A 16352-nucleotide genomic window follows, 5' to 3' on the forward strand; every position below is an offset into this window, starting at 1 on the left:
CCCACCCCAAACCCATTTCTGATTCCGGATCAGTTTCGGATCACTTCGCTAACTTTGCATCTCGCACGAGCCGGTCGTGCGAGTCGATCGACATCGATCACCTCGCGCCAACTCCAAAATCCGAATCCGCTTCGGATTATTCTATTTCTATTTCAAACTCAAAATCCGAATCCGCTTCGGATTATTCTAATTCTAATTCAAACTCAACACCCAAATCGGCTTCGGATCATTCTATTTCAAACTCAAATCCAAAGTCCGAATCGGCTTCGGATAATTCTATTTCTAATTCAAATCCACAGTCCGAAACTGTTTCGGACCATCTCGCTACATCTCGTACGACTCGACCGTACAAGTCGATCAAAAATGATAACCTCGCGCCAATTCCAGAACTCGAAACAAAGAGAGTTCATTTCTCCCCACAAGATGCTACTCCGAGTATGGCAGAACTCTGCGAAACAATCCCACTGACTCATGTCAATCCAGATGAGATTGAAAAGGTAAAATCTTTACCACGAGACAACCACGATCTCTCCTATCTCCAGAAAGATCGACGTGGAAACGCCCACGCATGCGAACGCGAAATCCTCGCCACTAGCGTTACCGTTTCTCGTATTCACCAATACCAAGCCCCGCCAACCCACGAGGAAATCATAAACGACAAAATCACAGAAATACCAGATGCTGCTTCGCCAAAAATTCCAGACTATGCGCATAGAATTTCCTCTTGGATTGTGCGGAGGAAGTCGAAGAAGCGCCGCGACAAATTAAACAGGCTATCCAAGGAAAATGTACAGCCTGGAAATATAAACGATCGACATTCGCGCGTCCCAGTAGTTCGCAACAGACGCCGAGGATACCTGTTGTCAACTACCAACGGAACCTGCTTCAGTCTACGCTCCGTGGGAACACCGTACATCACGCCGCCCGCCCAAATCACCCAAACCCAACCAAGCTCAACGATCTCCCGTAGCCTCATACTGCCCGGCAAGATCCGAAACGATGGTCGTAGCATTGGAACCTTATACGGTGACTCCTCCAATTCACCTGCAATCCGGACAAGCCTGTCCTTTCCAAAAAGGAAACTGCCTCGACACGCAGGATGGCCCTACGTTTTGAGACACAACACGCCAAATCTCTGCAGAGCATATCATGGCTGTGCTATTTCAGCCGAGAAGGCAGCCCAGTACACGAGCCGATTCAACGGGTTCCCTGGTTACAAGGGGACCATATTCTCCGATTCCAATGGAACGAAGATGTGCAAGGCGTGCAGCCTCCACCTTCGTGGAACCCTGTATACTACAAGAATGCCCATACCGGCTGGCAATAGCCATGACCAAGGACGTATTCTGGGACAACCAGCACCTACTCCTGAAGAGAAAGCCGTCAGGTTCAGCTCTCCCTTCGACTGGCACCTGTGCTACCGGGGAACTGCCTACTCCGACACCAAAGGCCGAGACATCTGCCAGCGTTGCAACCAGCACGTGCAAGGGACCGGAGAGGCGTTCCACGTCCACTCCATCGAATGGATCAGGTGGATGGGGAACACTTGTGCGAACTGCAAAGGGCCTCTGTTTCGCACGCAACCCCCGTTGGACTGCAACGAATGCGGGACGCGGCACAGCATCATCATGGCCAAAACCATATTCAGGAGCAGCCCACATGGGGAGGAACTCCGGCGATATCAGCTCCCGCTGAGAGCTAACAACCCGGCGCCCTAATGCCGCTTCTGCACCTGTTAGGGCACCACCACCGGGGGGCCACCCGTTGGGCCGCCGCCTCGAGGAGGAAGGTGTGACGTCGTCCGACGTTGGTTCTGGAGCTTCCTCAGCGGACCCCCCCCCCATATCCAACACGTCGTCAGCAGCATCCGCGTTTCACTGCGTTGCCGCCGGAAAAGTTCGCGCCCCCAAGGGGTAAGGTGTAACGTCGTACCGACGTGTTGCGTCAGTTTTGTTCATATGAGCAAATTCTCGCCGTATATACATATATATATATATATATGTATATATATATATGTTACGTCCCGGGTCGGATATGATCCGACGAAACGACGCCCAGACGGGGCGGGGACGTAACCGACCAATTTATTTAAGACGATCTTAGATCCACGTGGCGCGTAACGTCCACGTCTGATCAGGGACCCGATACCGGCGTTCGTCGTTGTTGAAAAGGGGCGAAGAGGGAAATGAATGGACGTCGTCCGGCGGGGATGTCGCGACGGAGCGACGAACTGCGCGATGACGGTGACAGCTCCCTGCGATCAGAGTGTCACTATGTGGGCGTGTTGTGTGTGACTTGTCCGAACGCGTGGGTTGTTCGATTCGTGACAGGATTCTCGACCGAAGGGAAATTAGTGTTCTCTCGGTACCGAGCACCCTCTGGGCTCAGACGTACACGATTGATACACCAATTTTAGGGGTTATAGGAACGAATGTGAGGAATGTGAGGGATGCGAGGAATCGATCGACGGACCGATCGGGATTGAACAACCCGGAGACGCACACGCACACACGCACACACTCGCGATCACTCCACCCGGTCACTGATCGACGAAACTCTAGTAATACCACCTTAGGGTGAGTATTCTGCGGACGACGTAACGTTTGTAACGCGGGTCCTCGATACTGATTTCCTCCAGTGGAGGGAGACTCGGGAGGAATCGGATCGGTATCAACCTCCACGGGGGAGGAGGCGCGGAATCTGGCCGTCCGAGGTCGTTTCTTCGCGGCGCGGAGGCGTTTCAGCGCGGTCAGCGGTTCCTTCTTCGCGTCGCGGAGGTATCGCGATCTCTCGACGGTCCACTATTTTCACCCGACGGAGAAAAGGAGCGTCGCGAATGATCCTGGGCCGTTTGGCGATTCCCAAGTACGGGTTATAAGCGGTGCCTCTTCCTTCGGCGCGTAGCTGTCGCACCAATTTACCGATTTGGTAGCTTCTACCGGCGCGACGGGGCATGGGAGATAGCGAGGAGCAGGATGTTGCTGAATAAAGCTGCGAAGTAATAGGTTTAAACAAATAAAGTATAATGAACCGAAATGGATACAAAGTGATGATTTGCGAGCAGAACTCGTGAAACAAAATATAATGACGGCTTGCGAGCAAGCTCGAACGAAATATATAGCACAGGGTAAAATTCAGTAGTTTGCGAGCGAGCTCGTACAAAGCAAAAGAGCACAAAAATAAGAATTACGAACTTGAATTGTAGTGCGAGCAAGCTCGTACAACAGAATAGCACAAAATAATAATTGTAGCTTTGAATTATAATGCGAGCAAGCTCGTGCAACAAAATAGCGCAAAAATAACAATTATAATATGAATTATAAAGCGAGCGAGCTCGTATGGACAAAATAGCACAGAAATAGCAATTGTAATAAGAATTATAAAGCGAGCGAGCTCGTGTGAACAAAATAGCGCAGAAATAGCAATTGTAATAAGAATTATAAAGCGAGCGAGCTCGTGTGAACAAAATAGCGCAGAAATAGCAATTGTGATAAGAATTATAAAGCGAGCGAGCTCGTATGAACAAAATAGCACAGAAATAGCAATTGTAATATGAATTATAAAGCGAGCGAGCTCGTGTGTCAAAATAGCGCAGAAATAATATCTGTAAGTATGGTATAAGAATTCACGAGCAAACTCGACAGATAATTTAGAAACAATTGAAATATAATTGAAATGGAAATGGTAGAAATGGTAAGGTGCAATACGACCTGAATATCGTGAGCGATTTGGAACAAAGTCCGAAAACGCGATTAAACTGAACTCGACTGAAGACGCTAGAGAACTGAATGGTATGAATTCCGAAACTGGAAGAGAGCGATTCGCGCGATTTCGTCTTATTTATAATAAGAGCGCGGACCATAGGGATTCGGTGAACCGTGAAGTCCTTTTGTCTAAATCGTACCAGGCACGGACGAATATGTTGTCGTCGATGTATACTTTTCGCAGTTCGAACGAAACGACGGTTTAGATGTACGTACACCTGTACTCGCGGTTGCCATGCTGGCGTCCGCTTGTACCGGTGACTATCGCTTCTTTTCCCGATTCCCTATGTTCACTCTCACGGGGATATGTATATATATATAAATACGCGTAAGATATATATATATACATATCGCTGTGTACGGATTTAAACGCGATTTCGGTTTGGATTTTACGAAGGAAGTATGCGTATACCATATATATATATATATATATATATATATATGTATGTACAGCGAGAATTTGCTCATACGAACAAAACCGACGCAACACGTCGGTACGACGTTACATATATATATATATATATATATGGTATACGTATACCTCCTTCGTAAAATCCAAACCGAAATCGCGTTTAAATCCGTACACAGCGATATGTATATATATCTTACGCGTATTTATATATATATACATATCTCCGTGAGCGTGAACATAGGGAATCGGAAAAGAAGCGATAGTCACCGGTACAAGCGGACGCCAGCATGGCAACCGCGAGTACAGGTGTACGTACATCTAAACCGTCGTCTCGTTCAAACTGCGAAAAGTATACATCGACGACAACATATTCGTCCGTACCTCGTACGATTTAGACAAAAGGACTTCACGGTTCACCGAATCCCTATGGTCCGCGCTCTTATTATAAATAAGACGAAATCGCGCGAATCGCTCCTTCCAGTTTCGGAATTCATACCATTCAGTTCTCTAGCGTCTTCAGTCGAGTTCAGTTTAATCGCGTTTTCGGACTTTGTTCCAAATCGCTCACGATATTCAGGTCGTATTGCACCTTACCATTTCTACCATTTCCATTTCAATTATATTTCAATTGTTTCTAAATTATCTGTCGAGTTTGCTCGTGAATTCTTATACCATACTTACAGATATTATTTCTGCGCTATTTTGTTCAAACGAGCTCGCTCGCTTTATAATTCATATTACAATTGCTATTTCTGTGCTATTTTGTTCATACGAGCTCGCTCGCTTTATAATTCTTATCACAATTGCTATTTCTGCGCTATTTTGTTCACACGAGCTCGCTCGCTTTATAATTCTTATCACAATTGCTATTTCTGCGCTATTTTGTTCACACGAGCTCGCTCGCTTTATAATTCTTATCACAATTGCTATTTCTGCGCTATTTTGTTCACACGAGCTCGCTCGCTTTATAATTCTTATTACAATTGCTATTTCTGCGCTATTTTGTTCACACGAGCTCGCTCGCTTTATAATTCTTATTACAATTGCTATTTCTGTGCTATTTTGTTCATACGAGCTCGCTCGCTTTATAATTCATATTACAATTGCTATTTCTGTGTTATTTTGTTTGTACGAGCTCGCTCGCACCATCTTTCATATTACCATTGCTATTCCTGAGCTATTTCGTTCATATGAGCTCGCTCGCATCATTATTCCAACTATAATTGTTATTTTTGCGCTATTTTGTTGCACGAGCTTGCTCGCATTATAATTCAAAGCTACAATTATTATTTTGTGCTATTCTGTTGTACGAGCTTGCTCGCACTACAATTCAAGTTCGTAATTCTTATTTTTGTGCTCTTTTGCTTTGTACGAGCTCGCTCGCAAACTACTGAATTTTATCCTGTGCTATATATTTCGTTCGAGCTTGCTCGCAAGCCGTCATTATATTTTGTTTCACGAGTTTTGCTCGCAAATCATCACTTTGTATCCATTTTGGTTCATTATACTTTGTTTGTTTAAACCTATTACTTCGCAGCTTTATTCAGCAACATCCTGCTCCTCGATATCTTCCACTTCTAAAGTGTCGTTCCCAGTGACCGGTTAAAGTGATCGCGAAAGTGAGTGTGCGCGTGGTGTTTCATCGGGTTGTTCGACTCCGACATGTTCCGCAAATTCCTTAGACTTCCTACGTCCGTTCTTCTAACCCTAAAATTGGTGTATCAATCGTGTACGTCTGAGCCCAGAGGGTGCTCGGTACCGAGAGAACGCTAATTCCCTTCGATCGAAATCTCCTGTCACAAATCGAGCAAACCCACGCGTTCGGACGAGTTGCACACACCCGCATAGTGACACTTCGACCACTGGGAACCATCTCTACTACCGCGACGCGTGTTAGTTCTACGCGGTGTTCACGACGGACGACGTCTTTCTCGGTTCGCATTTATTCCCCTCTTCGCCTTTTCAACAACGACGATCACCGGTATCGGGTCCCTGATCAGACGTGGACGTTACGCGCCACGTGGATCTAAGATCGTCTTAAATAAATTGGTCGGTTACGTCCCCGCCCCGTCTGGGCTCGTTTCGTCGGATCATATCCGACCCGGGACGTAACACTCCCAATTCATCTTCACTATCAGTAATATCGGTATAGTATCACTAAAATCACTACAATTATTCAGTTCTTCTTCATATTTAATGTTTGTATTTAACAAAAATAACGTTAATGCAGATAACACTTCGTCACTCATGGAGGCAGCCATGTTTTATTCATTCGCATCAAATGCATGGAAAAACGTTCCGTTTCCAAGCGCGCATCATGCGCATTAACGAAACAGAACGATATCAATGCGCGCATCACAATGAATGCGACCCATGCGCCTAATGCGTGAAACGGAATGGACCCTAAGGTTGCTCTACGACTACGAATTCTAACGCCTATTTCTTAATCGTATGACGCAATTTTCTCACCAAAAAAAGAAAAGACAATTAAAACAACTAGAACTGTCTAATCTTACTCTACGTCGATGAATACAAGAAGCCCTGTCCTAATTTTCAAAATTTTCGAAAGTCCACGGACTTTCGGTACAACCCATATGGGTTCGGAAAGTTCGTGGACAAAAATTTTTTTGTCGAAACTTAAAAAAACTTTTTATACTAATCGCTTAGTCACGTTTAAATAGTTTTACCCTCCGAGGGGGGCGTCTCCTAATTCCGAACTTAATTTGTCCACAAACTTTCGGTACAAGGCTCGCACCGAAAGTCCATGGACAGATTACCACGTATACTCCTATGCGAGAGTCCACGAACTTTCGGTACAACACTCGCACAAGAAATCCGTGGACAACAGCATGATCACATTTCCTGCCGCTTCGCTGGTCTACTAATATTCGCTTTTTCCCACTTTTCAAACACTATACTCGGAAGAAAACTATACTAATTCACCACTAACACAAATTAACAATTTTTAAAGGTAAGTAGCCTATTATACTATCAAAAGACGCAATTACTATTCGTACTTCGGAACACGATCTTAAAGGCGAATGCGACTCGGCGTTACGATAGCCAGCGCGACAGTGATCCATCGATTTTCGGCAATCTAGCGGATCGAACTCGGTTCCCCCCAATCGACCGCTTTTCCGAATTGCCAATGGCGTGTTTCCACGGTGCAAACTCTATGGCACAGGAGCGTACCCTCTTCGCGTCCTAGGGCCCCGGACAGTCACGAAATTGGTCAAGGAGCCTATCGCTCTCTTGACGGGCGGAGGGGCTTCCTCTTCTTGGCTACGAGGGCACCGACCCCGGGGTAGTAGTAGTAAGTGCGTTTGCCGGGGAAAGGTGGGTCGGCCGCCCCTCGCTTCCTTAAGGCACACCGGATCTTTCATCACCAGTATCACAATTGGCGCTGCCGGCACTCGGCCCTTTTGCGGGTTGCAGGTATCCACGTTTTTCAGCCGTCCCCTCTGTTTTAATCGGCCCGGGCCATTTTCAGAGTCGTCGACTTACTAGACGGGTCGGTCATCATTGATGAGCGGGTCATGCTACCTAATTTTTTGTCAGTTTTTGAGCTGTTTTAAGGCTCGGTGTGAACGTCGGGCCCCCTCACCTTCAGACCTACAGGGTGTCTCGCCTGCCCTTTCAGACTCCCCCCACTTCACCATAATTTTCATGTCGAATGTGTCAAGTTTTTGAAGCCCGTCCCTACTCTGTTTCCGGATAGTCCAGAAACCTGCCCACACCCTCCCCTAGGGCTAATCCCTCCGCCTGTGCTGTGAGTCTATTGGGAGTTCAAGATGCAAGGGACCGCGTATTGTTTCACCATTGGGAGGAAGTTACTGCTACTTGGGATCCGATCCGACTTTATCGAAATCACGACTGGGCCGAGATATTAATTTCATACGGTCTTCTCTTGCCGAACCTACTTCGCGACGGGGTTGAGAAGGAAGGGTTCACCAACTTCACCGAAATCTGTCTCCTGAGAGATTTGATATCGGGTCCTTCGAGATCTTCCTTCTTGGGTGGGCTTGACACATCCTAGAAAGTATGGCTGATTGTTTGGATGTGACCATCATCCTCGGTTCTGGTCTGAGTTCAACAATTAGCTCCGTCCACCCAGCCTTTCCCTTAAAGGTTTCTTAATTCCGTTTGCGTTTCTTGATTCCATTTTTTAGTAGGGTCCATGCCCAGTTTCCACAGTGGTACCATTTGTTCGCTGACCACTTCCCTTTTCCTTACTCTATCCCCCAAACAGGGGAGATAGAGGAGCTGCGGGTACCCTTATGAGGCGGGATGGCCAACTTGGGCTTCCAACAGTTCACCGATTCCCTGGATAAAGGGGAAATTGTTGCCATTGGTTGCCCTATGGCAACGACAGTAGGTACCGAGCCCGTAGCAGGAGAAAAAACCACCTTGGACATTTATGCCACACCCGGGAATCGAACCCTGGCCTTCCTGCTACGAATCAGACACTCTACCACCTGAGCCACTGACCCGCCTTCACCTACAAGTAGGTGTGAATATTATTTCATTATGACATCAATTTAAATTTAAAAACGACAGGTTATTGTTGTTCGCTCGCTCCGCTCGCTCGCGAGTAGGGTTGTTTTTGCTCGCTCGCTTCGCTCGCTAGCGGGTAGCACTGCTCTTGCGAGAGAGTTAGTGGTACGCATGGCTAGTAGGGCCTGCAGCTATTAATGTTTTTTATTTGGTGTGTGACTCTCCAAGAGCCACACAAAGAACTTCCCGATTCGTTAGTTGCAGTATATTATTATCATTATTTTTAGTACGTTTTAAGAAGATTATACGCTTTCGGGGAAATTCAATAGTTTTCTACTTATCAAAATGTTTGCTATATGGCGTCGCATTAAACCAACATCGCAGGCTCGTTGCTCGCTTGGTTCCTTGTTATAGTATACTAAATAAATACAAAATAAATTGTCTTAATTAGTTTTTCGCAAACGATACAACTCATCATTATCCGGGTTTGCAGTTGTTTCGTTGGCGAATTGTCGCCGGGCTGACTCAAGTTTAGCTCGACTTGATCAGTGAAGGATAGCCGTTCTACCCTTGACAAAGGACCGGAGTGAATGGGTGCCAGAAATGTGTTCGAATCCTTCGTTTGAAAGGCAGAAATCCACTTTATTTTTCACCGCTCGCGTCGCGATCCTTGAAGTGTATAATCGTTGACGTGAAAATGCACGCGCGAACGAAATGGACTACAATTGACCACGAAGTAATCTGTCGACGGACCGTGGAGAAAAAGACGTTGTGACGGCGCTCGATTTGAGTTCGAAGACGGTTTTCGAATGGGAAGGTGCCCCTGTCGACTTTGTTTTTATTTCTCAGAGGTATCGATTTGATGATCGATCGCTCGCCGTCACGATTACGTAACAGTCGAGCGACGCATGCGTGACTTGGCAGCGCATCGTTATTGGCCGACTCGTACCAAGCAGCATACGCGCCCGGGTATTTTGATTCCGAACATACCGCCCGCCTCGGATCTGTTGATCCGATGACCGTACAATTATTGGCGAAGTTCAGCGTGCGGCGCGAGGTTGTGGATGCCGAGTTCAACGCATTTAATCTTAAATTATCGCGAGGTCTTAACCTACTATGTACACGAACAGTATCTTAATCTACTATATACATTTGACGGAGACGACGATGTACACGTTGCATTCACTCGTCGAACGTGACCGCCCGCCATGAGGCCTACGAGGTCCCATTTAAATTCTCTTTGTTGCCGCCCGCTGAGGAATTCAGTTCTGCTTCCTCATTGTTTATCTCGACCGGAAGAAAGCATAATTGGGTTATCGGTCGCTTATACTCTCCTTGAGCCGTTCTGACGGTAACGACACGCGAGATACCGTCGTGGCCGGGATGACAACGTAAGATTCGTCCTAAGTTCCATTTAGTGGGTGGCGCGAGCGAATTTTTTATTAGGACTATCCGCCCGGGTTTCGCGAGATTTGTCGATATGCGCCACTTCGGTCGTTGCTGGAGGGTGTGTAAGTAGTCCGCTGACCACGCTCGCCAAAAACTTTCCGACAACTGGCGCAAGAGTTGCCATCGTGATAGTCGATTTTCTCGGACATCCAACAGCGTCGGAGCGGGAACCGCATTGAGCGCAGATCCGATTAAAAAGTGACCCGGCGTAATGGCCGAATAGTCATCGACATGATCGGACGCGGGAGCGAGGGGGCGCGAATTTAAACACGCCTCGATCTGACAAAGGATCGTTGTGAATTCCTCAAATGTCAACGTGTGAGAACCGATAACGCGTTTCATATGGTGTTTTGTGCTACGCACGCCCGCTTCCCAGAGCCCACCGAAATGTGGAGCTGCTGGAGGAATGAACTTCCACGAAATTTGATCCGTCGCTAGTTTATTAAGGAAGTTAGTATCGCGAGTAGCAGCTCGAAACGATTGTGCGATGTCTTTGTCGGCGCCTTGGAACGTGGTTCCGTTATCCGAATACATTATGTGCGGGAGGCCTCGACGCGAACAGAAGCGATCAAAGCACGCTAAGAAGGCGGCGGTCGAGTAATCGCTTACTAATTCTATATGAATCGCACGAGTCGTGAGACAAATAAACAGAGCGATGTACGATTTTCTTGCTTTATATCCGCGCCCAGCGGTAGTACGCACAAGAACAGGTCCCGCATAGTCCACACCGGTATGGAGAAAGGCTCGCTCAGCGCGATTGACACGCGGAGCTGGAAGGTCTCCCATCAATTCGGACGCGATCGCGGCTTGCTCACGTGTGCATGGAACACAGCGATGTAGGACGGCGCGAATGATCGGTCGCGCACGGGGAAGCCAAAACTCTTGCCGAAGGGTGGACAGTGTGAGCTGAGGTCCCGCATGGAGCGAACGGATATGGATGAACGAGATCAGGAGGTTGACGAGAGGATGTGACGCAAGTACAATTGGATGCTTCCTGTTCTCAAGCATCTCAGCATTCCGTAGTCGTCCTCCCACGCGGATCAAGTCATTGTTGTCGAAAAATACATTTAAGGGCAGCAGAGGGCTGCCTCGAGGAAGAGGCTGCCTATTTCGTAAACAGTCCACTTCCGAGGGGTATCGACTTCGCTGAATATACTTCAGCCAAAATATTCGCGCTCTTTGAATTTCTTCGGTCAAGGCCTGTCGCGACGGAATGAGCGAGTCATCGCGTCTCGGTATCTTACGAAGTCGTGCAATGAAGCGACACATGTATGCCGTTACACGAATTAGTCTCGACCATTGCGAGAAGCGAGTCGCGAGATCCCAAGCTTCACCCGGAGTTATTGTGTGGGCGGAGACAGCTGGTCGTTCTTCGAGCTCAGCAGACGGTTTTAGAGGAGGTGTTTCGCGCGGCCAGCAAGACGATGGATCTTTGAGCCAATCTGGCCCGGCCCACCAAAGCGAATGTTGACTGAACATGGATGCGTCAAACCCGCGAGACGCACAATCAGCGGGATTATGGTCTGTGGGCACATGGTTCCATTGAGCAGTCGGCACTTTCGACTGAATTTCCGCGACCCGATTTGCGACAAATACCTTCCATCGCGAGGGAGTTTGAGCGATCCAAGCTAGGACGATTGTTGAATCAGTCCAACAATACACAGGACTGTTGTGCAAGTCAAGTGTTGTGCGAATAAATGACATTAGACGCGCGAGTAATGTCGCTGCGCATAATTCGAGCCGTGGAATACTCAGTGATTTCACGGGAGCAACCTTTGATTTGGCCGTGAGAAGCGAGACTGCGACCTCTCCATTTTGCATTGTAACGCGTAGGTAGATAACTGCCGCGTATGCACGATTGGATGCATCGGCGAAGCCATGCAGTTCGACGGAAAGCGCGCTCGATCCGAGATTGATCCATCGTGGTAAGGATATCTGACGCAAACACGGGAGCTGCTTAAAATAGGCCGTCCAGACAGCATGGATTTCGGAGGGGATACACGCGTCCTACTCACAATTCAGTCGCCAGAGTTACTGCATAATAATTTTCGCGGTAATGACGACAGGGGTAACCCACCCGAGCGGATCGAACAACTTCGCGATCGTGGATAGGATGGCGCGTTTTGACTGAGGAGCCGTGTTCTCGAGCGTTACGTCGAAACGAAATGAATCCGTCTCCGGATTCCAGGCAACTCCGAGAACTTTTAGGCTGTCGTCGGGCTGCAGAGTTTTTCCGCCCGCGAGACCATGATCGGTAGGGTCGATGTCGGACATTAGAACCGCAGAATTACTTGCCCATTTTCGTAAGTGAAGCCCGGCTCCTTTCAACAATGAGATGAGTTGATCGCGGGTGTGACGCGCCAGTTCCTTCTCATCGGCTCCGAATAAGCAATCGTCGACATAGATTTGGCTTTTCAAAATTGAGCACGCTAATGGATATTTAGATCCATCGTCCAGTGCGAGTTGTTTAAGAACTCGAAGACCCAGATAGGGCGCGGGAGCGGTCCCGTACGTAACCGTGCGAAGCTGATAATGGCGAATAGGTTCCGCGGGTGTAGGACGCCAAATGATTCGTTGGTAATCAACATCGCGTTCATCGACCAGTATCTGTCGATACATTTTTGCAATATCGGCGATGTAAACATACCGATGCATTCTCCAACGTAGAACGACCGCGGGCAACTCCGTTTGAAGCTTTGGACCAACCAATAAATGATCGTTGAGCGAGGTGCCATTCGACGATTTGCACGATGCATTGAAAACGACGCGAAGACGTGTGGTCGCGCTTGTATCTCGAATGACGGCATGATGCGGAATGTAGACTGTCTGCGAAGAGATGGGTTCCGGATCGCAAATTTCGATCATGTGACCGAGATCGTGATACTCTTTCATGAAGGCCGAGTATTCTGCAGCGAGTTTCGGATTGGAAATAATCCTTTGTTCCTGACGAGACCACATAACCTTAGCCGCGGGGAAGGATGACCCGATTCCGATTGGGGGTTCTTGGACGAATGGCAATCGAACGCAATATTGCCCTGTCGTCGTGCGAGTGTGCGTGGCCACAAAGTGATTTTCGCACTCCGTTTCCGCGGGAGTAAGGTGTGTTTGCGCTGGGAGCTCTTCAATCTCCCAAAATTCACGCAACGCGAGGTCTAGAGCGTTGGAGGTTATGGTGTGGAATATTTGGACTTCGCGAAGTGGTTGCAAGGGTGGATTAGGAAGAGGACCGGATAGGATCCAACCAAGAGTGGTGTTCTGCGCTACCGGTTGATTGGAGTCGCCCTTCCGTACACCATCGAGTAATAGCGATCCGTACACGTCAGCTCCAATAATCATTTCGATCGGGTCTTGACTAAAGGGTGTATCGTCCGCGAGATCGAGACCCCGAATGTACTCTAAATTGAAATTACCGGTGACGCGATGTGGCAGGTAATTCAACAATGATTTAACGATTAATGCGTTAGTGGAATATGTGGACTCTGTTCTGCGGGTTGAAGCGATTGTCAAGGTGGTCGCCGCTGTACACCGTGTCTCACCATCACCGACGCCGGTGATTGAGATGGAGACGCGAGATCGCGGAGTTCGCAGCCGTTGAGCGAGATTTTCGTTAATTATCGATACGACGGATCCTTGATCGAGGAGAGCGCGAACGCGTTGCGTACGATTCGAACTGGAATGTACGTCGATTCGAGCGGTTGCGAGAAGAATATGAGCCGAAAGTGCGGTCGTTTGTAACACGGAGTGCGATGGTATCCGCATAGCGTTTGCATCCGACGTGGTACTCGCGAGACATGCCTCGCGCTCTGTTTCCGATTTCACCGCGTTGTCAAAGCGAAGCAAGGTGTGGTGTCGCTTTTTACAAGTGTGACACGTATAAGAGCTTGGACAAGATCGAGTATTATGTTTCGCGCTCAGGCAGTTAATGCAACGACTTCCTTGCTTCACATACTCGAAACGTTGTGATATCGTTTTGTCCCGAAAGGTCTTGCATCGGTGCAGGGGATGATCCGCTTTGCACAGTGGACAACTTCGATCTGTCTGCATCGTTGTGTGAGACTGAGCAGATCGCGTAGGACCTGATCTCGCTGTGGATGAATGCGCAGTCGGGATGCTGGCCTGCGAGGTGGTACGCGACAACGCTTCGAGAGACCGAATTCGCGATTCAAGAAAATCGTCGAGTTTTTGAAACGTGGGAAACTCCGTCGACGTTCCCAACTCAAATTCCCAATCGCGACGCGACGTTTCATCGAGACAATTCACTACGAGACAGACGAGCAGTTCATCCCACGATTGAACGGAACAACCTAAGCCTTGTAATGCTAAGACGGACATGTTTACTCGTTGGCGAATGTCGGATAGAGCGGTTTTGTTTTCGACCACGGCGCATGGGAGATTTAAAAGCGAGTGTACATGAGCGGTTATCAACCGACGTTTGTTGTCATACCGTTTTTTCAGTAGCTCCCATGCGATGCGGAAATTCGCCGTCGTGATCGCGAGATTACGAATTATATCGAGCGGCTCCATCTCAAGGCATGAAAACAAATATTCCAGTTTGGATACCTCTGACACTGTTGAGTTGTCGATAATCATCGACGTGAATCGGTCCCGAAAACTCTCCCATTCGACAAGAACGCCGCTGAAGGTGGGCAGGTTTTTTCGCGGAAGATGGTCGTTTGTTGTCAGCGATCCTCCGGTTGACCGAGTCCCCTTGTCGGCGCCGTCTGTTTGGATGTTGGCGGCCACGTTGGTTTCTTCTTTCTCGAGTCGCGCCAGGATTTCCGCCATGAAATCGGAGCTCTCCAGATAGGTTTCGTGGAGGATCCCAAAGTGTTGCTCAGTAAAATAGAGCAATTTTTTGTGTTGGTCGGCGGTTGCGCCGGCGACGATTTGTCGATTGAGCGATTGGCACTCCTTGAAGGCATCCTCCAGCTTGGCAATGCGATTGCGCACCGTTGCGACCGTGTACTTCGATTTGCCAATCTTTTTAAAATTGTCCAATGCACGGTTTACCACGTACGCAGCGTCCCTTTGTTGTGCGAATAGACTTTCAAGGTCGGCCATCTTTTCCGGTTGCGGCGGTTCCATCTTCACACGCACAATTTAGCACAAGATTCACTCAGATCCGGCTCGAAGGACCAATTTGTTTCGTTGGCGAATTGTCGCCGGGCTGACTCAAGTTTAGCTCGACTTGATCAGCCGAAGGATAGCCGTTCTATCCTTGACAAAGGACCGGAGTGAATGGGTGCCAGAAATGTGTTCGAATCCTTCGTTTGAAAGGCAGAAATCCACTTTATTTTTCACCGCTCGCGTCGCGATCCTTGAAGTGTATAATCGTTGACGTGAAAATGCACGCGCGAACGAAATGGACTACAATTGACCACGAAGTAATCTGTCGACGGACCGTGGAGAAAAAGACGTTGTGACGGCGCTCGATTTGAGTTCGAAGACGCTTTTCGAATGGGAAGGTGCCCCTGTCGACTTTGTTTTTATTTCTCAGAGGTATCGATTTGATGATCGATCGCTCGCCGTCACGATTACGTAACAGTCGAGCGACGCATGCGTGACTTGGCAGCGCGTCGTTATTGGCCGACTCGTACCAAGCAGCATACGCGCCCGGGTATTTTGATTCCGAACAGCAGTATTGATCTTGGTTTTCTTCGATACTGTTAATTTAAATTGTCCCAAAATATATAAACCGCTCAATCTTGAAACTCTGCTCAGTACTACATACAACATTTGTAAAGTTCGTTTTTCTGATGTTTTAAAATTCAAACATACTTTTCTTGTATGTTTGTCCCTGACTTTTATGAATCGTAATCGCTTCAGCTGGAACCACTGGAAATTGACTACGTGTGATTTGATATTTTTCCTCAGTCGACATATTTACATGATACGAGATTTTTATTATTGGTGTTAAATTTTGATGAATATTTGCATTTTTCATATAATCACGATAACGAGTTCTTACTTTCACTCCTACTCTGGCCAATTGAAAATCTAACCACAATATAGACGAAATTTTAGTATTTTCTTGAAAAGTAATAAATTTTAATATTCCGCATGTGTGTGTGTGCTCCATTAAACAATCCGTTTTCAACATCAATGTTATTAGTAATTATCATATAGTTTATATTAATTTTCAATTTAATCTCAGTTAATAATTCGTTTTGAACTGATTGTTTTTTTATAGATTGTAATATAAATTTTTTTTGTACTTTCATCGATATCCTTTG

The 16352-nt window shown here is 47.5% G+C and overlaps 2 protein-coding genes across 2 annotated transcripts; both read right to left on the minus strand.

The window, feature by feature from the left end:
- Window positions 1-9885: 9885 nt before the first annotated feature.
- On the minus strand, window positions 9886-10653 carry LOC143213645 (uncharacterized). The gene has a single exon (XM_076433699.1). The coding sequence runs from the start codon at window positions 10651-10653 to the stop codon at window positions 9886-9888; it is 768 nt and encodes a 255-aa protein (XP_076289814.1).
- A 1226-nt stretch (window positions 10654-11879) lies between these two features.
- LOC143213646 (uncharacterized) lies at window positions 11880-15204 on the minus strand. Its single transcript, XM_076433700.1, has 2 exons — window positions 12197-15204; window positions 11880-12126 (listed from the first exon to the last, which is right to left on the minus strand). Exons 1-2 carry the CDS (start codon window positions 15202-15204, stop codon window positions 11880-11882), a joined length of 3255 nt encoding a protein of 1084 aa, XP_076289815.1.
- Window positions 15205-16352: the final 1148 nt, after the last annotated feature.

The sequence above is a fragment of the Lasioglossum baleicum genome, chromosome 11, assembly GCF_051020765.1.
Source record: "Lasioglossum baleicum chromosome 11, iyLasBale1, whole genome shotgun sequence".
Taxonomy (NCBI): domain Eukaryota; kingdom Metazoa; phylum Arthropoda; class Insecta; order Hymenoptera; family Halictidae; genus Lasioglossum; species Lasioglossum baleicum.